Here is a 20,208-nt window from a genome sequence, read left to right as displayed (position 1 = left end):
GGCCGGCGGGAGGCAGGAGGCGGGCAGAACGCGCCAGCCGAGCCCCGCGGTACCGCGTCCTAAACGCAGTTCCTACTGCAAACCAGGGCTGAGGGGCCAGGACCGGTTCGAAAAACTCCCCCGGTGATTTTCAGCTGAGAACTTGCGGCTCCTAGAGAGGAACCGCTTCGCTGTCGAGCTCCCGGAGGTGCACTGATTCTCGGGGAAGACGGCAGGAGAAAAGAGCAGACAAAATCAGCACCTTGAAATTTGGACGAGCGTCGCGGGGATTCTCAGGGTCAACAACTAAGGGGACTTTTAAAAACCACTTACCGCCTCTAGAGTGGAGATCAAAACTTGCCTGGGCGCCCTCAGAATCCACAGAACTTCCAACTTTTGCAGGCTCCGCCTCACCGGCGCGCCTCTTTTGACTTGCAGCCCGAGAATCTCTTCAGTGCGACAGCACGAGGAAGTTTGGCCCTCTGCGGCCACCGCTCGCTTCAACATGGCTGCCCCCAGGGAGAGGCGAGACGAATGCCAAAGTGGAGAGTACGGGCTCTAAATTCCTCACGCATGGATCGCAGCGCAGAATTCAGGAGATGGAAGGCACAGTGTCTGAGTAAAGCAGATCTCAGCCGGAAGGGCAGTGTGGACGAAGATGTGGTCGAGATTGTGCAGCTCCTGAATGCTCAAGAACAGTTTTTCACTACCAGCTCCTGCGCTGGCCGCATCCTCCTCCTAGACGGGGTGAGGCTCCACTTGTGTCTTTCCAGCGCCTGCCCCTTTAGTATGCAACTTTAGAAGCCCTGTGCCCACTCAGTGGAACGCCCAGTCCAGCCTGTTTGTTCCTCTGGTGAATCGTCTCTGTTTCTTTTTGTATGAAACAGGCTGACGGATGAATCAGACCAGTTGCTTCTAAGATAGTTTTGCCTATGAATTTCTTGGGGCGCGGTGGGGGAAGTCTTCTCATAAAGCAGATTCAGGTGTAAGGTAGGGCTTGATTTTGTGCATGTGTAACAAGTCCACAAATGATGGCCTGAAAACTATGTTGAGTGGCAAGGGCTAGGGAATTTGATTTTCTACTAGGCTGGCGAGTTTCAAACCTGAGCCCTCACTTCAATCCTTGCTGCTACATGGTTGAACATCATTAGGTTTAAGGAGTTCACTGCCTCCTAGCGGCTCACAGTATTATTACAACCCTGGTGATTTTGTAACAGTAAAAAAATATATATATATATAGTAGGAGATAGGGGTCAAGCTCTCGGGCTTTGGAATGATATTACTTAGAATCCAAAAATTATTGGCTGTGTGCTCTTAGGAAAATTATCTAACTTAGCTCCTTTCTGTTCCATGAACCAAGGAAAATAGTGTCTGCTCCAAAGGAATTTTGTGTGGAGGAACTAGGATCTCTTTTGAAATATTTAGCATCAAGCACCCACATTGTGTGCTTTAAAAGTTGGCTGTGTATTCATTGTATTAGTAATGTTAAATTCAGAATATGGAAGATAGCATATTCATAGACTGATTCTTTAGGTCCAGCATAGACTGATCATTTGCTGTTTTCCCAAGTTATCAAGGTCTGTTGGTATTTATAATGCTTCCATTGCATATGGAGCACTGACACTCTTGCCCACACACCCTCTCTCATCCCCTCTTTCCACTACCCTAGCTCACCGAGATTTTTGCAGTAGTTTCCAAACAAGTCGCTGAACCACTGTTCTTTCTCCTCCAAACCATATTGCACACTAATAGATATATTTTTTTAAAGACACAGTCTCCCTAAGTTGTTTAGGACCTTTCCTAATTTGCTGAGGCTGGCTTTGAACTTGCAGTCCTCCTGCCTCAGTCTCCCAAGCTGCTGGAATTACAGATCTGGGGCCACCCACCACAGCTGGCTAGATAAACTTTTAAAGCAGAATTTTTTTGGTCACTCATTTTTGCTGAAACTTTTTATTGCACACTTTTTTCCATCAGAAAATACAAACCTTTATTGTACCTTTCAACCCTATTTTCCACAATTTCTCTTCATATCAAGCAAACCACAGAAACTGAACTATTCTCTTATCTTGTATTTATCAACTTTTGCCTTTGCTCATATTTTTCTTTCTGAAATGTTTTCCCCATCTCTGCATATCTGAGACATGATTCCCAAAACTTCCCTTTTTTACCTGAAAATACACACAATACACACTACCCACTTAGAGGTAATGACTGCTCTGGACTGTCTTAAGCTTTGTGTGAACCTCTTTTTATTTTCTTTATTATATCATATTATATTTATTTTTACCCTGTCTTATTTTAGGAAGGGTTTGGAGCAACTTACCAAAAGGAAACAAGAAAAAAATTAAAAGTGGGGAAATCCAAAGAAAGGAAATACAGATAACATAAATCTGAGATGGCATTTGTGCTTAAATCATGCAATTAGATCCTGTAAACTTGGTAAAGAGGCATCACATAGTGCTCAGAGATTTATAGTAGCCAGTACGAGGTTGTGCACATAAGTTACCAAAGTCCTACAATGAAAACAAAAAATATTCAAAACATACTGCTTTCTGGTTCCAAGGCCAGACAGCAGTCTCCTATGGACCCTTTCTATAAATACTTTGTAGAAGTTCAGTGATTTCTGTGCATGTGATTTCCTATCTTTTCTTTGCAGTGTATTAAGGGTAAAGTATGTATATACCTTGTAGGATTTTGCAATAAATATTTGTCCATTTAAGTCATTGTTAAAACATTTTCCTTCTTGAAACTTTGACCTTTAGTCCTAGCTCTCTTTTGGGCTGCATATGAAGTCTAATACAGAAATAACAAATTTATGCCCATAGGGACCAGGGAAGAATCATAAAGGTGTGAACAGCATAGGCATCAGTAAAGAGTGATTGGTCTTTCGTATTATTGAGGCAGTCTGCTATCCTACAAAAGGATTCAAAGAAAATTTAATACAGTGCTAGCCAAATAAAACTGTACAACTCAGATGCTGCTAGTGGAAACTGATTGTAATCCTTTTCTCACAAAAATGTTTCAGAAAATATTAAGTACCTTTACCTTTCAAATAATAAGTCAAATTATTTGGGTTCATTTTTGTTTGGGCTTAACTTTACCCAAAAAGGTATTGAATTGTTTTTAGTAATTCTTAAAACATTATTAGTTTAAGAAAGCCTATAATATACTATACATTGTACTTATTATTTTTGTAAATATTTTATGATTAAATTTCTATTATTTGTTATTTTAGGGTATAAATGGTTTGGGGGTTCAGAAACAAAACTGTTGCTGGCTGCTGGTTACACACATACCTTGTATAAAAGATGATGTGGTAAGTTCTTATATATAAATTTAGAAATAAACTCTAATTCACAGTTACTTTAAATACATATGAAAAGAACAACTTTCAAGGTGATTTATGTGCATAATTATAATGGCTAAAGACTAGAAAGCTTTCATTACAATGGCTTTTTTGGGTCCTAGGAGATAAAAGTGTGGAAGTATAAATATGTATGCAAGCATTACTTACTGTGGCTTGACGAAACATATCCTTATGGACATAATAGAAAGTTTATGGATGATGGACTGGTTAGATCCAAATTTTCAATTCTGCTGTTTAATAACTGTGTAACCTGGAACAAATTATAGAAGAAGGGGATTAGACCTGACTTTGCATTACCAGCTTCACTGATGTAAATAAATTATACATTTCTTACCAGGATTGCTTTTGAAAAATCTTTATATTTGTGCTCAGTTAGTTTCCTAAATTGAAGTGTTTATATGAGTTCATATAAGTTTGTGTTAGCCTGGAACTTTTCATTTCCAGTGAATTTAGAAATCCAATTCCGTCTTATGCAGAAATCACAATTTTTATCCCGGAAGGACAGAGGTGAAGATGGAATCAGGCACTGTTGTTCCAGGTACTCAAATATTATCTTTAGGGCACTACTTCTGTCTCTAGTTTTTGATACTGGTTCTCTGCATGTTTGCCCATATATTTTCTGCTGCAGATGTTCTTTGTAGCAGGAATGATAGGTACCAGGAACCCCAGCAGAAAAAGACTTCCTTTTCCTAAAATTCATGTGTTAGTCCCAGAGAAGTACTCTGAGTTGTCCTGTGTGGATTACTGTTCTCCCTTTTAGCTCAATTATTTTTACTAGTGGAATAATATGATGTCCTTGATCAAACATAAACATTTGACATTTCTGATATGATAGATTGACAGTCATACCAGAATCAAATGATGTGAATGAGGGGAGGGGGAGTGCTGCCTAGGAATGCTTGGCAGACAGAAATAATAACTATCTTATGTAAATTCTAGCTCAGACATAATATTACATGTTTCACTAGGTGATCAGGCTGTGCTGAAGGATAGACTATAACATGAGTGCAGCCAAGGTCAAAAGGCAGGTAAGTGCCACACAGGAAGGAGACTAGTGCATGATTTAAGGTTGCTAAGAACAGACAACACACACAGTAGGCTCAAATAATATAATGTTTACGTACAGCAAGAGAAGAGAGACAACAGAAGATCTAACCGGTTGCTGTGTTTTAGGCCCTATGGCTAACAGATCTATTACACAACTGACCAGGGCATTTTGACTGCATACACCTCACTTTGTGCTACAGTAAAAGGACCCTGATCCTTGCCCCATGGAGTCTGAAATCTAGAAAGTTGGGGACATGCCTGAGAGTCACTGATGCATATGTAACTAAGTAATTCCAAGGAAAGTTTACTTATGCCCACTACAGAGGGAACTGGAATATATTGACTGTACTCTGAAATTTTTGTGTGTGCAATGCAATTGTGAGTTTATCAGGACATTCTATACCAAGCAGAGTTCTTGGGAACACAAAGGAGGTATCAAATTTGCTTGGACTCTTCTCTTACAATACATATGACTGTTTCAATCTAACAATAAGTTTAAACAATTCTCCTACCACAGTTTTCAGATAATATATTTCTTTTTTTAAAAAGTAAGCTACTACTTTAATTGGAAAAAATAGTTCAGAAGGTTTATGGAAAAATTGGAAATCAAGTCTTTACAGAAAATAATCAAATTAACCATTTTTGCTGAAAGGATCAAGAAAGCAGAAGGAAAAGTTATTGCAGAAAAAGTATGCTGTTTGAGAATTTCTAAGAAAAATTAAAGTTATATGTGAGATAAAGTGTCACCTATGGATCCTATAGTTGAGCTGATGCTATCACTTTTCATTGATGTAGATGGTAGCTCTGAAGAAAGCCAATGGTGATGCTGTTTTCAAATTTGAACCATTTGTTCTTCATGTGCAGTGTCAGCAGTTGCAGGACGCACAGATGCTGGTAAAACTTTTACATTGTACTTTAATTTATAAGTCCAGTTAAATTTAATTTTAAACTTTAAGTTTCCTATAAAAATACATCATGTTAGTTTATTCAACTATTCATTTATTTATTCATCTATCTGATCAATCCATTTATCTTATTAAAAAACTACATAATAATCACTTGCAAAACAGAACGTCCAAATTGTTCTTCCTGTTCTCTTCTTAACCTTTCTATTTATAAATTATACTTCAACATTGTATATTTTGGTTTTGCTTGCTTAGTTCTTAGAGAAAACACCATGGAACTATGTTAAAATTTATCCCAAAGAATATTTCATTTTTCTCATCATTTAAATGAGTATTGGGTCAATGTCTTTTTAGTTGTGATTCTGTGTTTCATCTCCCTATTCATTTTTGTACCTTTGATATTTACATATAAAATTAAATTGTGTTATAAGCATTCATTTAGCAAGAATGCATTGAGTCCCAGTGTGTCAGGCACATGATTAGAGACTATTCACTCTTCCCTCAAAGTTGGGGAATAGCAAACAAACAAACAAAAAAACTGAACAGACATATAAAGAGAGTAACAGCAAGGTGCAAAATGTCCTCAGAATGAAAAAACAAGCTGGTGATAAAGAATACTTTATGTAAAGGATGGTCTTTAGCACAGGCTTCTCTGAAGAGGTTTCTTTAAGCTAAGACTTAGAAGGAACAGAAAGAATTAGGCCTCTAACTGGAAAATGAATATTCCAAACAGATGAAAAAGTATATAGTACAAGTTTCAGAAGCAAGAAAAAGCATGATGTATTCATAGAACAGGAAAAAGACCCAGGTCTAAAGGGGAGAGCATACCAAAAGAAGGTGAGAGAGGTAGACCAGGACCAGCCACTGGGGGCCTTGTAGAAAAGAGTTTGGATTGTTTTCTGACTTGATGAGGTTTGTTTTGAAACCTCAGATCTGCTCCAGCAAAATTAGCAGTTGGTCATATTGATCTAAGTGGGAAATGGTGGTGGCTTGACCCAAGATGACAGAACTGAAAAAAGAGGAGAAAGATAGATTCACTTTAGTGAATCCACTATTGAGGTTGCCTCTGGAAGGGCAGTCTGAGGGAGAAGGAGAAAAAGGAACCAATGATTACTCCCTAGCTCTGACTTGAGCATGTGGGTATTTGGTAGCACCCTTTTTCAGATGGGGAGTGCTGAAAGTCAAAATGGTAGGAATCAAAAATTTGAGTCATATATTCCTTGTGAAATGTCTTTGAGATACCGTTTTCATGCAGATACCTGTCTGTTAGGCTGCCATAATAAAATATTATACTAGATGACTTAGAACAAAAGAAATTTATTTTCTCACAGTCTGGGTGCTGAAAGTGAAAAATCCAGGTGCCTGCAGGATTGGTTTCTCCTGAGGCCTCTTTCCTTGACTAGGGGATGGCCACCTTCTCCCTATTCCCTCTCATAGCCTTTCCCTCTGCACTTTTCTCAGTGCACATCACTGGCATCTCTTTCTCTTCTCATATGGACACCAGTCCTATTGAATTAGTGCCCCACCCTTAGTACCTTAATTAACAATTTAAAGGCCTTATCTCCAAATCCAGTCACACTGGAGACTAGGCTTCAACATATGAATTTTGAAGCCCTATGAACATAATTTAGTCTATATTAACACTTAAATGAAAATTTTAAAATTGGCTTTTGGGTAGAATTCTGAAACTGTGAGGAGCAACAGTGTCTCCAGACACTGTCAAACTTACCCCAGGGGACAAATTCATTCCCGATTAACACTACTGAGCTGGAGAAAAGAAGAGGCCCACATTTGGTCCACATACAGAGATATTTAGAGACTGATAGAGTAACATAGTCAACCCACGAGGTCAAAATTTTTGTATTTTATATGCTTTTTTTTTTTTTTTTTTAGAATTAGAAATGGCACTGAGATAATCTGTTGAAAACATTTCACTCATTAAAAGAATTTTGTTTACTTTTAAACAACATAGGAAGATTGGATTTTTTGTATTTTTGGTTATTTTCTGCTTTATGTAAACAACTACTAACCAAATGTCTCTGTTTTATTGAATTCTAGTTTTACTCTTTCAATGACACCTCCAGAGTCAATATTCTGGTATATCTAATAGAAATGCAATTAGGACTTTTAAGCATAGTCTATATAGCCAATAAACCTTTGGGGTCACATAATGTTTCTGCCACTTATGGAATTGCATAGATGATCTGATTAGCTAGAGTATCAGAATTTAACAAGTTTTAATTTCTTACAGCATTCAGTGGCAATTGATTCTGGTTTCAGAAACTCCGGCATTACAGTGGGAAAGAGGGGAAAGACTATGTTGGTAAGATATATTTTGGCCCAAAGCATTTCTTTGAGTTGGACAAATTTTATTGTCATTTTCTTCAGCAACATATTCTGTTCTAAATGGTGCATTCCAGAATTTAAATTTACATTTGAAGTTTTATATTATAATACTCTTTGCTTACTTTTAACCTGATTTCTATCCTCATCCTGAGTAGTCAAGACATGATTTAATAAGCACCATGATATAATGACAAGAGTCACAGAGGAGTCTGAAGTCCTCTCTATTGATAACGCTGGGCCCCAGCTATTACGTGAACTCATGCAAACTCATTTAATTCCTTGGGGTCTGAATTTTCTTAGTTCTATCAGAGATCCGGCGAACTACTGAATTAGGGCCAAATCCAGTCCACAGGGAGTCAGATTCCACTGTGCTCATGGATGAATTATTGGCTAAAGTTACTTTTGTGCCACAGTAGCAAAATTGAGTAGCTATGACAGATACTGAATGGCCCACAAAGTCAAAAATATTTACTACCTGTCATTTCACATAAAATGTTTGCTGGCCCCTGACTACATGCTCTTTAAGGCCCACATTTTTTATCCTTTCATGGCAAAGCCAACCCTGAGTTATTTTGCCAAATTCTGATCTCCTATGGTATTCACTGTTTGGATGGGATGTCTTGTTTGTTTTTGAACTGTTTCAGATTATACTCAATTCTAGCTCCCTAGAGTTTTTAAAATCTATTTTTAACAAATAGCCTATTTCCAAAATAGGGCAGACCGACAAAAGAAGACACCTGCAAAGCAAGTCTAAATAGAAAATCAAAGTCCTCAGTACTGGTTTGTGTCCTCACCTGACTCCACACTGAATCTGGTGATCCAAGTGATAGCACAACTGTTTCCCCACGTTTCTCTTCTTCGTCCTCTGTATGTAATCAGTTAGAAGTCGTGTCGCTTCTCCCTCTCATTTCTCCCAGGTCCTCTGCTGCTGCCTCTACTTTCAGCCCTCATTATTCCTTACCTTAATCTTTTTACACTTGTCTCTTGACTGGCTTTTCTATTTCCAGGTTTTGTCCTAGAGTTCCTGCAAGAGATACTGTCAAAATCCCCCTTCTAAAAAAAAATCATGGTCTCCAGATATTTTCTCTGATTTTCAAATTATCTTATGTCTCTGTGTTTTTGCTCATCTTCCTCTAGCACACTTATACTCCAGCCATATGGAACTATTAGATGTTTCCCAAAGGCATTAGGCTCTTCCATGGCTCTGTGCCTACAGATAAGTTCTTCCTCTGGTTAGAGCACCCCCTTCCCCTTTTTTATGTCTGGTGAAATTGCACATACCCTTTTCCATAAAGCTGAGTCCTCAGCCTTAATCAGTGGTTCCTCTTCCACCTTTTTGTTAATATTGTGAGTATGCACACATGCACATGTGTGTTTGTTTCTTTATGGTACTATGTAAGTTACGTGGCAATTCTTTGTTCACCTGTTATTTTCTATTCTAAGGTGTGAGCTCTTAAAGGCAGAAATCATATTATATTCCTCTTGTATTTTCACACCTTAAAGGAGACCTAGAATATTGCAGATGCTCAGTAAAGATTCAGTAAATGAATTTTATTCCTCATAATAATTTTTGTTACTGTTGTTCTTAACCGCTTTCCACTGTTAGGGTCTGCTTAGAATATGTTGACTATTTCATCAGCAGGGTTACTAAGATTGGCAACCCTCAAACATTAAGAAAGCAACTTTGTGTGGCAGGGGAGCCATGGTTTACTCTTGAAACCATTCTTAGCTCAAACACTGCTAAGAGGTTCTTTGCATCCAGTCTCTTTTAATTTTCCCTTAAGGTTTCTGTTAAGGTTTCATTTATTTCTTTTCTTTAAATTGTGTACTAAAGCTTTCTAAGCCATAGTGAGATTGAAACTGTTCAAAGTTATTGGATTCTTAGATATTATCTGCTTCTCTGAAAGATAATATGTGGAATGCTTTCTTCAGAAATGACTGTATATTATGGGAAAATCTATTTAATCTCCTTTGGTTCAACTGTGTTCAGCTAAATTATACCAAAGAACAGACTTACATACTGTAATGGAACTAAGCTATGTTCAAACTCAGGCCTGATTGGGACTTTTCTTTAGTTATCTTCAGTGTCTCTATTATAAAGTCTTCATATCTAAATTGTTTTTTCTTCCTAGGCTGTCCGGAGTACACATGGTTTAGAAGTTCCATTAAGCCATAAGGGAAAATTGATGGTGACAGAAGAATATATTGACTTCCTATTAAATATAGCAAACCAAAAAATGGAGGAAAACAAGAAAAGAATTGAAAGGTATATTAATTAGATATTTTCATATTATTCTTTATATGTCTACGTCATCCTTGAAAATATTAATTCATACCATCATTTGTTTATAATCTCAACTGCTTGTCTACTTCTAGCCTTATCATAAATAATTAAAAGATGATCAAGGTAATAGGTGAGAATAGGTCAGAAGAGATGAGGAACTATGGAACATAAAGGTAGCTGGACATGTGACCACCAGAAACAAGCATTAAGGAGAGAAATGTAATCATTTAGGAAAGAGCCCACCAGCAACAGGAACTGTAACTGATAGGTAAGACGGCCAGGGAAGATGGACACACTGACCCTGCTTGTGACCCACCAAATATTACCTGGAATCTCCCTCTGAGGAGAATAGCCTGGTTAATTTTTGTCTGACAAGGGTTTTACACCTCTGGCCAGTTCAACATCCATCTCTTGTCATGGATTCAGTCTAGAATTGCCAAAATTATCCAGCCAGGAAAGAGTATAGCTATCTATTCACATCTTTATACTTTTGTTCTTTAACTTCACCTTCTGGCAAATGAAACTCTTACATTAACTTTCTTTCTCAACATTTCCTAGTATGTCTCTGCCAAGTGATTCTCCGTATCAGAATCAGAATCATGTCCGTAAAGTCCAGAGGAATCCTACTGCTTTACTTGCCTGTTTAAAATTCTTTAATATCTAGAACTTTTCTGAAATAGCTGAGACTAGAAGTGCCAAGTAGCAGTGTAGCCTGGGTTATTACCAGTCTCCAAGGTTTAAAGCCTGGTTCCACCACGTTACTTTCTTGGCTTCCTTTGTTTTTTTTTTTTAATCTCTAATTTGAGAGAAGTACCTGCCTTAAAGAACTATTATTAGTATTCATTTGATCACATGTGCATATGGCTGGCCCTCTGTCATATGGTTGACTCTCGGAATAGGATAGCCCTTTCTCTTCATTTGCTCATAGAGAATAAACTTGTGACCACATCAGTACCACCATCCAGACTTTCTCAACTGGGGATCCTCATTTGAACCCTGGAATTCACAAATTAGTTAAAAGACTATTTTCTCAACTCTCCCAGATATGACATGTATCATGTACCATTTTAGACACACTGAAGAGAAGTTAATTCATTATGTACAGAGGATGTCTTAGAGCATAAGGGCTTAATTTTCTAACTAAACCCTGTCAGAGAAAATTTGACCATAAAAACCTGACCACAAAGAGCAAGCATTCTAACTCAAGTGATGATTCCAGCTAATCTACTGAGGAGCAACTCTCCACTCCACCAGAATACAGATTTGAACTATACGTAGGTATTTATTGGTACCACTCCAAAAGTTTACTACTTTTGTTAGATAGTAATCCAGTGAGACTGTTTGTTAAAATGTAGGAGGTAGCAAATCAGCTTTCTCTGTTTCCTTGCTTGAATTTCAACAAGATTATAAATATAGCCCAAGATCAACTAACTATACACCTGGTGAAGTTAATTGAGCCACGTTCACCAACTATAAAATCAAATTATGCTTTAAATCCATTGACTCAAAAATGTTTTGAGATTATAGTATGCATGCTGCTATCAAGAGAGCTATGCTCATCATATAAAATCAGGGAAAAATTAAAGAAGGGTAAAAGTGTCTTAAGATACTGATTAGAAGATTACATGTGAATTCAAAAAGTATGAACAAATTAGGGAGCTCCCTTGGGAACAGATGTATATTCAGCCAAATGCAGAGGAAGAGTTACTCTTCTGTTGAAAAAGAGAAGAAATAATAAACACTGGAGGTGATTGGTTAGGCAATCACACGGGGAATACTAAAAATGTTTTGTCATAGGACCAGTTTCATAACTCAGATATCTCTAAGAGAATTGTAAAAACTCCAAAATAATTCTGATGTGTAAAAAGTGTAACATTTCAGCAGCAAGAGATATTCTGGAAACATGGAAATCAAAATTAATAGAAAATATTGTTTTCTATTATAATATTTAATAGAAGAAAGATCTTATTCATGAAAAAAAAAAGTCCCCAAGCCCCTTGTCAGTGGGAAGGGATTTATCCAGCAGGAACAGCTGAGTTCCTGTGGTTTCTGGAGCTGAGCAAAACAGGCTTGCAAGTTGCAGCCTGCCATATAAATTGCCGATTTGGAGACTGGAAGAGACAGGGACTAACACCAGACACAGTAAGATAATTTCATACATAACGATTTCCAGGTGAGACATAGGAAGCTTGAAGATCTTTTTACTAACTACAAGAGGAAGGCATTCTTTGTGTCTGTTAATAAGAGGTCAGGACATGGATCAGATGAAACCACCATTTGGCTATAAGTAGAATGAAATTAACCATGCTCTTCTTTTCATCAACTATATAATAAGAAAATGTTAAATAAAACAGAATAAAAGGGCTGAATATATTGGCATATAATATTGTTAAGAATAAAGAAATCTAAAAGTGTAATTGAATCTACTTCCAGTGGTTGATTTTTTTTTTTTGACTCTTTTAACTATGGTAAAATAATGTATAACATGAAATTTACCATTTTATCCAGTTGCAGTAAGAACATTCACATTGTGTGCAACTGTTGTCACTATCCATCTCTAGAACTTTCTCATCATCCTAAATAGAAACTTATACCAATTAAATAATAAATAACTCCTAATTCCCCATACTCCTAGCCCCTGGTAAGTACTAATCTATTTTCTGTCTCTGAATTTGACTATCATATAATTGAGATCATGGAATATTTGCCCTTTTATGTCTGGCTTGTTTCACTTAGCTAATGTTTTCAAGGTATATTCATGCTGTAGCACATATCAGAATTTTATTCTTGTTTAAGGTGATAGTACTACCTTGTATTAATAGACTGCATTTTGTTTATCCATTCATCAATCATGGACATTTGGACTGTTACCACCTTTAGATATTGTGAATAATGCTACTCTGAACATCAGTGTCCAAATTTCTCTGCAAGTCCCTGCTTTCAGTTCTTTGAGGTATATACTCAGAGTGTAATTCTCAATTGTGGTAATTCTACATTTTTTTAAGAGCCCCAATTCTGTTTACCATAGAGTTGTGCCATTTTATATTACCAACATTAATGAGAAATTAGAAACTATATTCTGGCTGATATTTTTTATTTTCTGATATTTTAATAATAGTAATCAGAGTAGGGTATGAAGTGGTATCCATATAGTCTTACTTGGCATTTCCCTAGTAATTAGTGATGCTTAGCATCGTTTCATGTACTTATTGGCTGTCTATCTTCTTTGGAGAAATATCTATTTGAGTCCTTTGCCATTTTTAATTCAGTTGTTTGGTTTTTTGTTGTTTAGTCATTGGAGCTTTTTATCTATTCTGGATATTAGTCCCTTATCAGTTGATTTGCCTTTTCAATTTCTTGATAACCATCCTCTGGTGTTTGAAAGCTATAAATTTTTATGAAATCCAGTTTATGTATTTTTTCTTTTGTTGCCTGTGAGTTTAGTCTCATACTCAAGAAATCATTTCCAGATTCAATGTCATAAAGCTTTCCCCCTATTTTTTCCCAGAGTTTTACAGCTTCAGTTCTTACATTTAAGTCTGCAGGTTATTTTGGGTAAACCAATGGTTGATTTCTAATAATGAAAGTAAATGACTGAGTGAAGGACTGATGAGATTGGACCATCTTTTTTTTTTTTTTAAATCACAATTGCTCTCCAAATTCCATGTGAAGTCCTTGTGTATCCCAGCCTAACTCTGTTCTCAGTCTCTCCCAGGAGAGATTGTACTTGGTCCTTGACAGCAAGGACACCAGGTATTTCCAGAGTAGCCTTAACCCCATCATAAAAGTGATAGATGGGGTGAGGATGAATAAGTATTTATGAGTTTTTTCAAAGTGGAACATACTGGAAAACATAGAATTTGAAAACAAATTTCTGATTTATTGAGTAAGATAGTTTCTCAAAGAAGCATTTGAAGTTTTTATTTCAAACATTCAGCAAAAGAAAACTTTGTCCCATCTTACCAGGTTTTTTTTTTTTTTTTTTTTTTTTTTGGTAACCTAAGAATGTAGCTTTGAATTGTTAGGATTTTGTAATGGAAGATTAAAGCATCTGTTCCTCTTTAATTACCTTGTGTTATATGATTGAAGAGACATTTTACACAAGCTGCCATTTCTCTTATCATAAAAGACCCATTTAATTTTATTTTGCATTTTCTAGGAATGAAGTATAATCTAGAAAAAAAGCTTTGGTTACCAAAGCCTGAGGTATAGGGTAGGTAGAGATGGGTAGAGGAACAGGTCACTACCTATCCTGGGTGGCATCTTGTGGTCAGACAAGGGTGGTCACACCATGTTGAGGCATGCTCAGATTTATGTGTTAGATAAAGTGTGTTATTGTGTTCGGTCATATAAATAGTCAGGGTGGATAATGAGAAGAAAATCAGTCATCAGAGTCACCTAAGATAATGACCAACCCTGGAGAAGAAGGTCAAGCCAAGAGGGAGGTTTTCATGAATGTAAGGGACTGAACAGAGTATTAGTAGGTGGCACGAGCAGATCAAGAAATTTAACCTGGCAAAGAATTGATGAGCCTGCTACATTCTGACCTCATCTCTCAAATCTGAGGTAGGCAGGATTTGGAAGAATAAGCAGTCTCCACTTCGGAGGAGAAGGGGAACTGGTGATTAGAGGAGTTTTCAGTTGGATATAAAGAGTGCATTAAATAAAACGATTGTTACCATAGGAAAAGGCCCAAATGTTACTTGTCAATTTTACTCTTTCTCCTTTAAGTATACCTGTTTCTTTGAGATTGATTTAGTCGTTGAAAAAATATTTATTGAGCACCTATCATTATACCAAGCACAGTACTGGATATGAGTGTGCAGTGGTGAGTGCATGTGTTCCTAAAACAGGGATAGGATATGTAGTAATCTTGTCACTTATGATAGTTGTGTTTTAAAGCCTGTCCAAATAGAATCTTGCCTGTTCCTTGAGTTAAAGAAAAGAAAATTGATCAAAACAATAATATATTCTGTAGTCAAAATTTTCCTGTTATAATCTCTTAATAATAGAATATATAAGTAACATGGATCCCCAGAACAGGAAGGGGATTTCCAACTTCCAGATCATTCTAATTGGGGACGTAGGATAGTACACAGATACCTTCTTTATTTGGTAGTTATTCATTCTTTATTTCCAGCACTTTCTTATTGAGTATGCCAACCCTGTACTGCATGCTAAGAATATAACAGGAAACAAGATAGGGTCCTGTTCTCATGAAGCCTATACTATTTAAAAATAGTCATTATTAAAAACTCTGTGCCAGGCACTGTGTTAGATGCTTACCTATCATCTGTAATCCTCTGATAATCCTGCTCGGTACACAATATTATCCAGTTTTCTAGATGAGGAAATCAAGACTCAGTGAAGTTACTTGGAATTAACCTACCTCAGCCTTCCCAGTGGAATGCTGGTGTCAAACATGTGCAGCACTTCATGCCCCCTGCTGCCTTCCAATATGCATGGAAGGTCTGTCACATACATTTACAGTCTGCTACTGCATCAGGCAGATCATTAATGTTGCACCTTACCATGGGTGTAGAGAAGAAAGGAAACCCAGTTTTCAGGGAGCTTACAGATTATTGTCTTAAGAACATAACACTAAAACTGCAATGGAAAAATAAAAGAACAATTTGTATTTTAAAAAATTCAAGTAACTAATAAACAAATGAAATAAAGTCACTTGCAAACAAAGATATAAAAAATTAAAATAATGAGATACCATGTTAATCTGTCAATGTAAGGCTTTTTTTTTTTTTTTTTTTTTTTTTTTTTTTTTTGCTTTTCTGTGGTGCTGGGGATTGAATCCAGGGCCTTGTGCTTGCAAGGCAAGCACTTGACCAACTGAGCTATAGCCCCAGTCCAAGACATGTTCTTTGATGGTAATATTTAATCTATAAGTGAAGTGGTCTCTCTCAAGTACTGCTATAAGAAGCATATTTTTTTGAACGTCCACCCTGGAAAACAGGCAGTATTTTATCAAATGCCTTAAAATGTTCATACCTTTAACCATATGATTACATTTTTAGGTATCTATTGTAAGGAAATGGCCAGACACTCAGCTCAAATCATTTTCCAAAAGGTTTTTACATTGTTGTTTGTATTAGGAAAAATTTGAAAATAAAGGCCTATCTAGATAACATAATGTTATACTGTTATTAAAAAGTATTTTGTAGTTCATTTGATGATACAGAAAAATGTTCTCAATAAATATTAAATTTGAAAAGACAATGTAAAACTTTATATGTAATATAATTGTTCAAAAAACAACAGTTATATATATATAAGTGCATGAATTCAGACTACATTAATGAACTGAAAAGAAAAAATATTGATAGTATATCTATGTAAAGGTGTTGAGACTCTAAAGTAAGCCTCTTACATGTATGATTTTTAAAAATAAAATAATAATTTTTAGAGTTCCTACCCCACTTCACTTGATTCCTACATCCAGGATAGAAAGGAAATTTAGAAGGCATTGAGAGATGATACGAGCCCAGTTTTCAGAATTGCTCTTAAAGAACATTTTTTTTCTTTTTTTGCGGTACTGGGGATCGAACTCAGGGCCTCAGTGCTTGCGAGGCAAGCACTCTACCAGCTGAGCTATCTCCCCAGCCCCAGAATTGCTCTTAAAGAACTGAAAGTATTTTGTTCCTATTTAAACAGTGATAAAGGCAGGAAGCATATTTTTTCTTTGATTCATTTTATATTTATAAAGCTAATATAAGATTGTCAAATTTATGTAATTTATAAAATCTGTGTGTGTTTTAGTCATTCACTTTCAGAATATACAGATATAACAGTTGTACTTAATTCTTTACAGGTTTTTTAACTGTCTACAACTTGCTTTGGAAAGAGAAAAAATTACTAACTCACATACCCAGAAAGAGAAAAATAACCCATTCTGTACTCCTAAGAAAAAGAGACACCCAGAAAAAACACATGGCAAGTGTATTCCTGAAGAAAATGATAAAGAACCTGAAAATGATGATGACAATGACCCAGGAATCAATGCTGCTATCTTCCCCAAAGATTACTAAGATTTGGTTCTGAAGTGTTTTAGTAAAATAATGTTTATAATAGGTTTTATAAAACTGCTCTTTATAAGAGTATTTTAGCTTATTGATGTCAGCCATTCAGAAAAGCAAGATTTAATTTCTCTATGTTTTAGAGAAAAACATTTTACAGGATTCTGTGACTTTTTCTTGTATGTTTGCTCATGAATTACTGCATTTTTTGGTCAATCATTGCAAAAATAAAACGATGATTTTCAATGCTTCTTTCTTTGTTTCAATGACTACTTCTACAAAGAAGGAAAACTAAGTATAGTATCCTTTCAAGACAACCTCACCATCATGGACATTTGAATAAAAATCATAGTAACCTCTTTTTAATTTTCAACTTTGAAACTTCCAGCTGTTGGAGAGGGGTCAGAGTTCATTTCTGTTGCCACAGGATCCAGTGCAAATTACTTTCCTCTCTTTTAACCTTGTTGATAAAACAACTGATGCCCCTTTTGTTCAGGACAAAATACCTGAACCCTCTTTCCCCATTATTTCTCACAAACCAGAGCTTGCCCTGGCACAGTCTCTGAAACATTTAGTTATAGTTTTTCCAAGACTGACCAGAAATGCTAAGATAAACAGACTAAAAGACAAAACAAATGTGCTATGGAAAATTGCAAAGGTCAGACATCTCAAGTGTGAATTCTGTGACTGCTACATAGAAGTTGGAGATCCTTGAGGAGACCACCTAATTTCCAAGGACTTCCATTTCCCTTTCTGCAAGGTAGTAATTCTATGTACACTAGAGGAGTATTGACAGGATCAAGTTAAAAATGTGAAAGTATGTACTAATAGACCATTATATACGTGTTACTATTTTCATTATAAAATTAAGATGATTTTATATTGTATTTTCAGAATATGCCAACTCAAAACAATTATATATTTGAAAGGAAATCAGTTAGTGAATAAAGTATAAAATAAACATATAAGAAAAATTAAGGCAGTAAACATTGAGTTATGATTCTGTCATTTCCTAAAATTTTATAATTTATCTGTCTTAACTTTATATCAATTATGTTTTGATTTGCACCACTGATGCTTGTCTTCTGGCAGTGTTTTGTATTGTATTTTTAATATAAGTTGATTTCATAGTCATTTATTGTCTTCTCAAAATAATCAGAGGTGGTGTAGGCAGTTCTAAAGTTAGTATAAGGTTTTTCTTTACTCTAATTCCTCTGAACTACTCTTTTTCAGTCTATAAAATAAAATAACTATTTATTTATTGACCTGATTTCTGTTATTTCCGCAATATTTAGGGAATCTTCTAATCCAGACCCAGTCCCGAATTGTTTGACTGCTCAAGAAAGAACTTGCTATACAGTCATTGGTACTGTTGATCACTCTCACATCCATGAATTGCTCTTTGATAGGTTTCCTGAATACGATCTTCCAAATCATTTCCCTGTTTAAAGTGAATCCTTCTCAGTTCGTTTCCTCTCATTCTTTAAAGTTTTCAATACTTACTATACCTTAGAATCGTCTTTGGAACTTTGAAAACATACAGAAGGCACCTAAGAATGAATCTTCAGGGAGGGTCACAAGGAATTGTACTTCTTCATTGTTCCCAAGTTATTCTTTTAAACCAAAGGATAATGCCTAGGCATCCTCAGATTTCTCTTTTGCCTTCATTTAGCATTCTTCTCTTCATCCCAACCATCTCATCCATTCCAGGAGACAACCCAACAGGCAGTGATACCTAACCCTCTTGCCCTTCCTGTCACTTAATCTGTGGCTCCTTGCAGGACCTCTTCAGTAGAACTTTTCTTTGCTTAAGGTTTTCTCTCTTGTTAGATGTCTCCTCTCCTTATTTTTTGTCAAGAGAAAGCAGGTCTTTGTTGGGACTGTTTTTTGTCTGAGCCTATTTACGTTTTGGGGTTGCCGACTTTCCCAGTGCCCAGTCTGCAATATGTAAGGTAAAAATACTAATTAAGCAACCAACCAAATAGGGAACTTACCACTATGGTGTTCTTCAGATCTGAAATTGTAGCTGGTCCACTTTCCTTTCCACCTTTTAGAGTCTTCTTACCTTAGTTCCCTGTATAATATCCAGAGTTTTTAATTGTAGTTTGTGGAAGGAATAGGAAAAAATATTTAAACCATCTTCCCAGAATCAGAAGACTAAGGTATTTTTTAAGTTATATATAATATTAAATTGATGGGGTATTGAGGGCACTTTTGGAACCTCATCCAGCAGGTCATGGGTGCTTCATTTTAGTGCTGTTCCATATTTCCACTGTGTGCTTTGCTGCTCTTCCTTTATCTTGCTGGAGCTCCTCCAACCCAAAGGAAAGAAGGAAAATCTTGGAAGTCTGTTACCTGTTCCCTACCATCACACACTTTCATAGCCAATAAGGGCAAGTGCTTCAAAAGACAATTTTGTTGCCCAGCAAGGAGATAAACTTGGATGTGTAAGCTCCCAGCAGGATCAGGCTGACGCTTTGAGTTTACCTAAAAACGGTTCATACTAACCACACCCCTACCAGCATCTCCTGGGAGTACCTGCTTTGTAAGTCACTTGTCCTAGAAGGGTGTCATCTTCTGCATGACCTAAGACAGGTATCTAGATTATTTGGGATATGTTTTTTAAAAAGCGATGATATGATTCTGTTTCAAATAAATACATGTATATATTAAATGGCAGTTGATGTTTTAATGCTGGAAATTGGCATTATAGTTGATGTTATGGTTTTGATAGGAGGTGTCCCTCAGAGCTCCTATTTTATTGCAGGAATATTCAGAGATGAACTGTAACTCTCACTTCATCCTTGTTAGAATGGACTGACTGGGTGGTAGCTGTAGGCAAGTGGGTTGTGGTTGGAGGAGATGGGTCACTGGAAGTATGCCCTGGAAGAGTTATTCTTCCTGTTGTCCTGAGGAGGATGGAATATTCACTAGTGACAAATATTTCAGAAAATCCCAAACACAGCATACGGTATGAAGCTCAACTGTTTAAGGGCCTTACAGTAGAGTCTAGCGGGGCAGGGGGCGGAGAGGGGGGGAGACAATGTTTCCTAAATACAACTGCACATCAGAATTACCTAGGCCTGGATGGAACATGGGGTGATGCTTTCTCTGATACCCTAGGTTTACAAAACCAGAATTTTTCATTATGGAATTAGAATTTTTTATTTCTGAACAACTCAGCTAATGGAATCTGATAAAATCAGTCCAGCACTTTTAGAATCCACTGGTAACAGATTTATGAAGACTGCA

The 20,208-nt window shown here is 36.5% G+C and overlaps 2 protein-coding genes across 3 annotated transcripts in view; one reads left to right on the top strand and one right to left on the bottom strand.

Moving 5' to 3' along the window:
- Cryz (crystallin zeta) overlaps positions 1-466 on the bottom strand; it is a 30,182-nt gene extending 29,716 nt beyond the window's left edge. Inside the window, exon 1 of the mRNA XM_047522777.1 lies at positions 313-466. The gene's annotated coding sequence lies outside the window, so the exon portion shown is untranslated. The remainder of the gene's footprint in view (positions 1-312) is intronic.
- Positions 96-17,207, top strand: Tyw3 (tRNA-yW synthesizing protein 3 homolog). Of its 2 annotated transcripts, XM_047522806.1 has the most exons (6): positions 98-726; positions 3,215-3,295; positions 5,189-5,287; positions 7,550-7,621; positions 9,777-9,910; positions 16,752-17,207. In XM_047522806.1, the coding sequence occupies exons 1-6, from the start codon at positions 514-516 to the stop codon at positions 16,966-16,968; spliced, it is 816 nt and encodes a 271-aa protein (XP_047378762.1). In that variant the 5' UTR covers positions 98-513; the 3' UTR covers positions 16,969-17,207. The 2 variants fall into 2 exon arrangements, with proteins under 2 accessions (XP_047378772.1, XP_047378762.1); XM_047522816.1 differs by lacking the exon at positions 7,550-7,621 and having other exon boundaries at positions 96-726.
- Positions 17,208-20,208: the final 3,001 nt, after the last annotated feature.

Source organism: Sciurus carolinensis, chromosome 1, assembly GCF_902686445.1.
Source record: "Sciurus carolinensis chromosome 1, mSciCar1.2, whole genome shotgun sequence".
In the NCBI taxonomy this organism is placed as follows: Eukaryota; Metazoa; Chordata; class Mammalia; order Rodentia; family Sciuridae; genus Sciurus; species Sciurus carolinensis.
This window is presented reverse-complemented; position numbering and strand designations above follow the sequence as displayed.

What these genes read in the sequence shown, in the direction of transcription:
- Tyw3 (XM_047522806.1), top strand. Translation starts at nt 514, where the DNA reads ATGCCAAAGTGGAGAGTACGGGCTCTAAATTCCTCACGCATGGATCGC. An exon ending in TGCAGGACGCACAGATGCTG is followed by an intron (nt 5,288 to 7,549) that starts GTAAAACTTTTA and finishes AATTTCTTACAG; the next exon opens with CATTCAGTGGCAATTGATTC. An exon ending in AACAAGAAAAGAATTGAAAG is followed by an intron (nt 9,911 to 16,751) that starts GTATATTAATTA and finishes AATTCTTTACAG; the next exon opens with GTTTTTTAACTGTCTACAAC.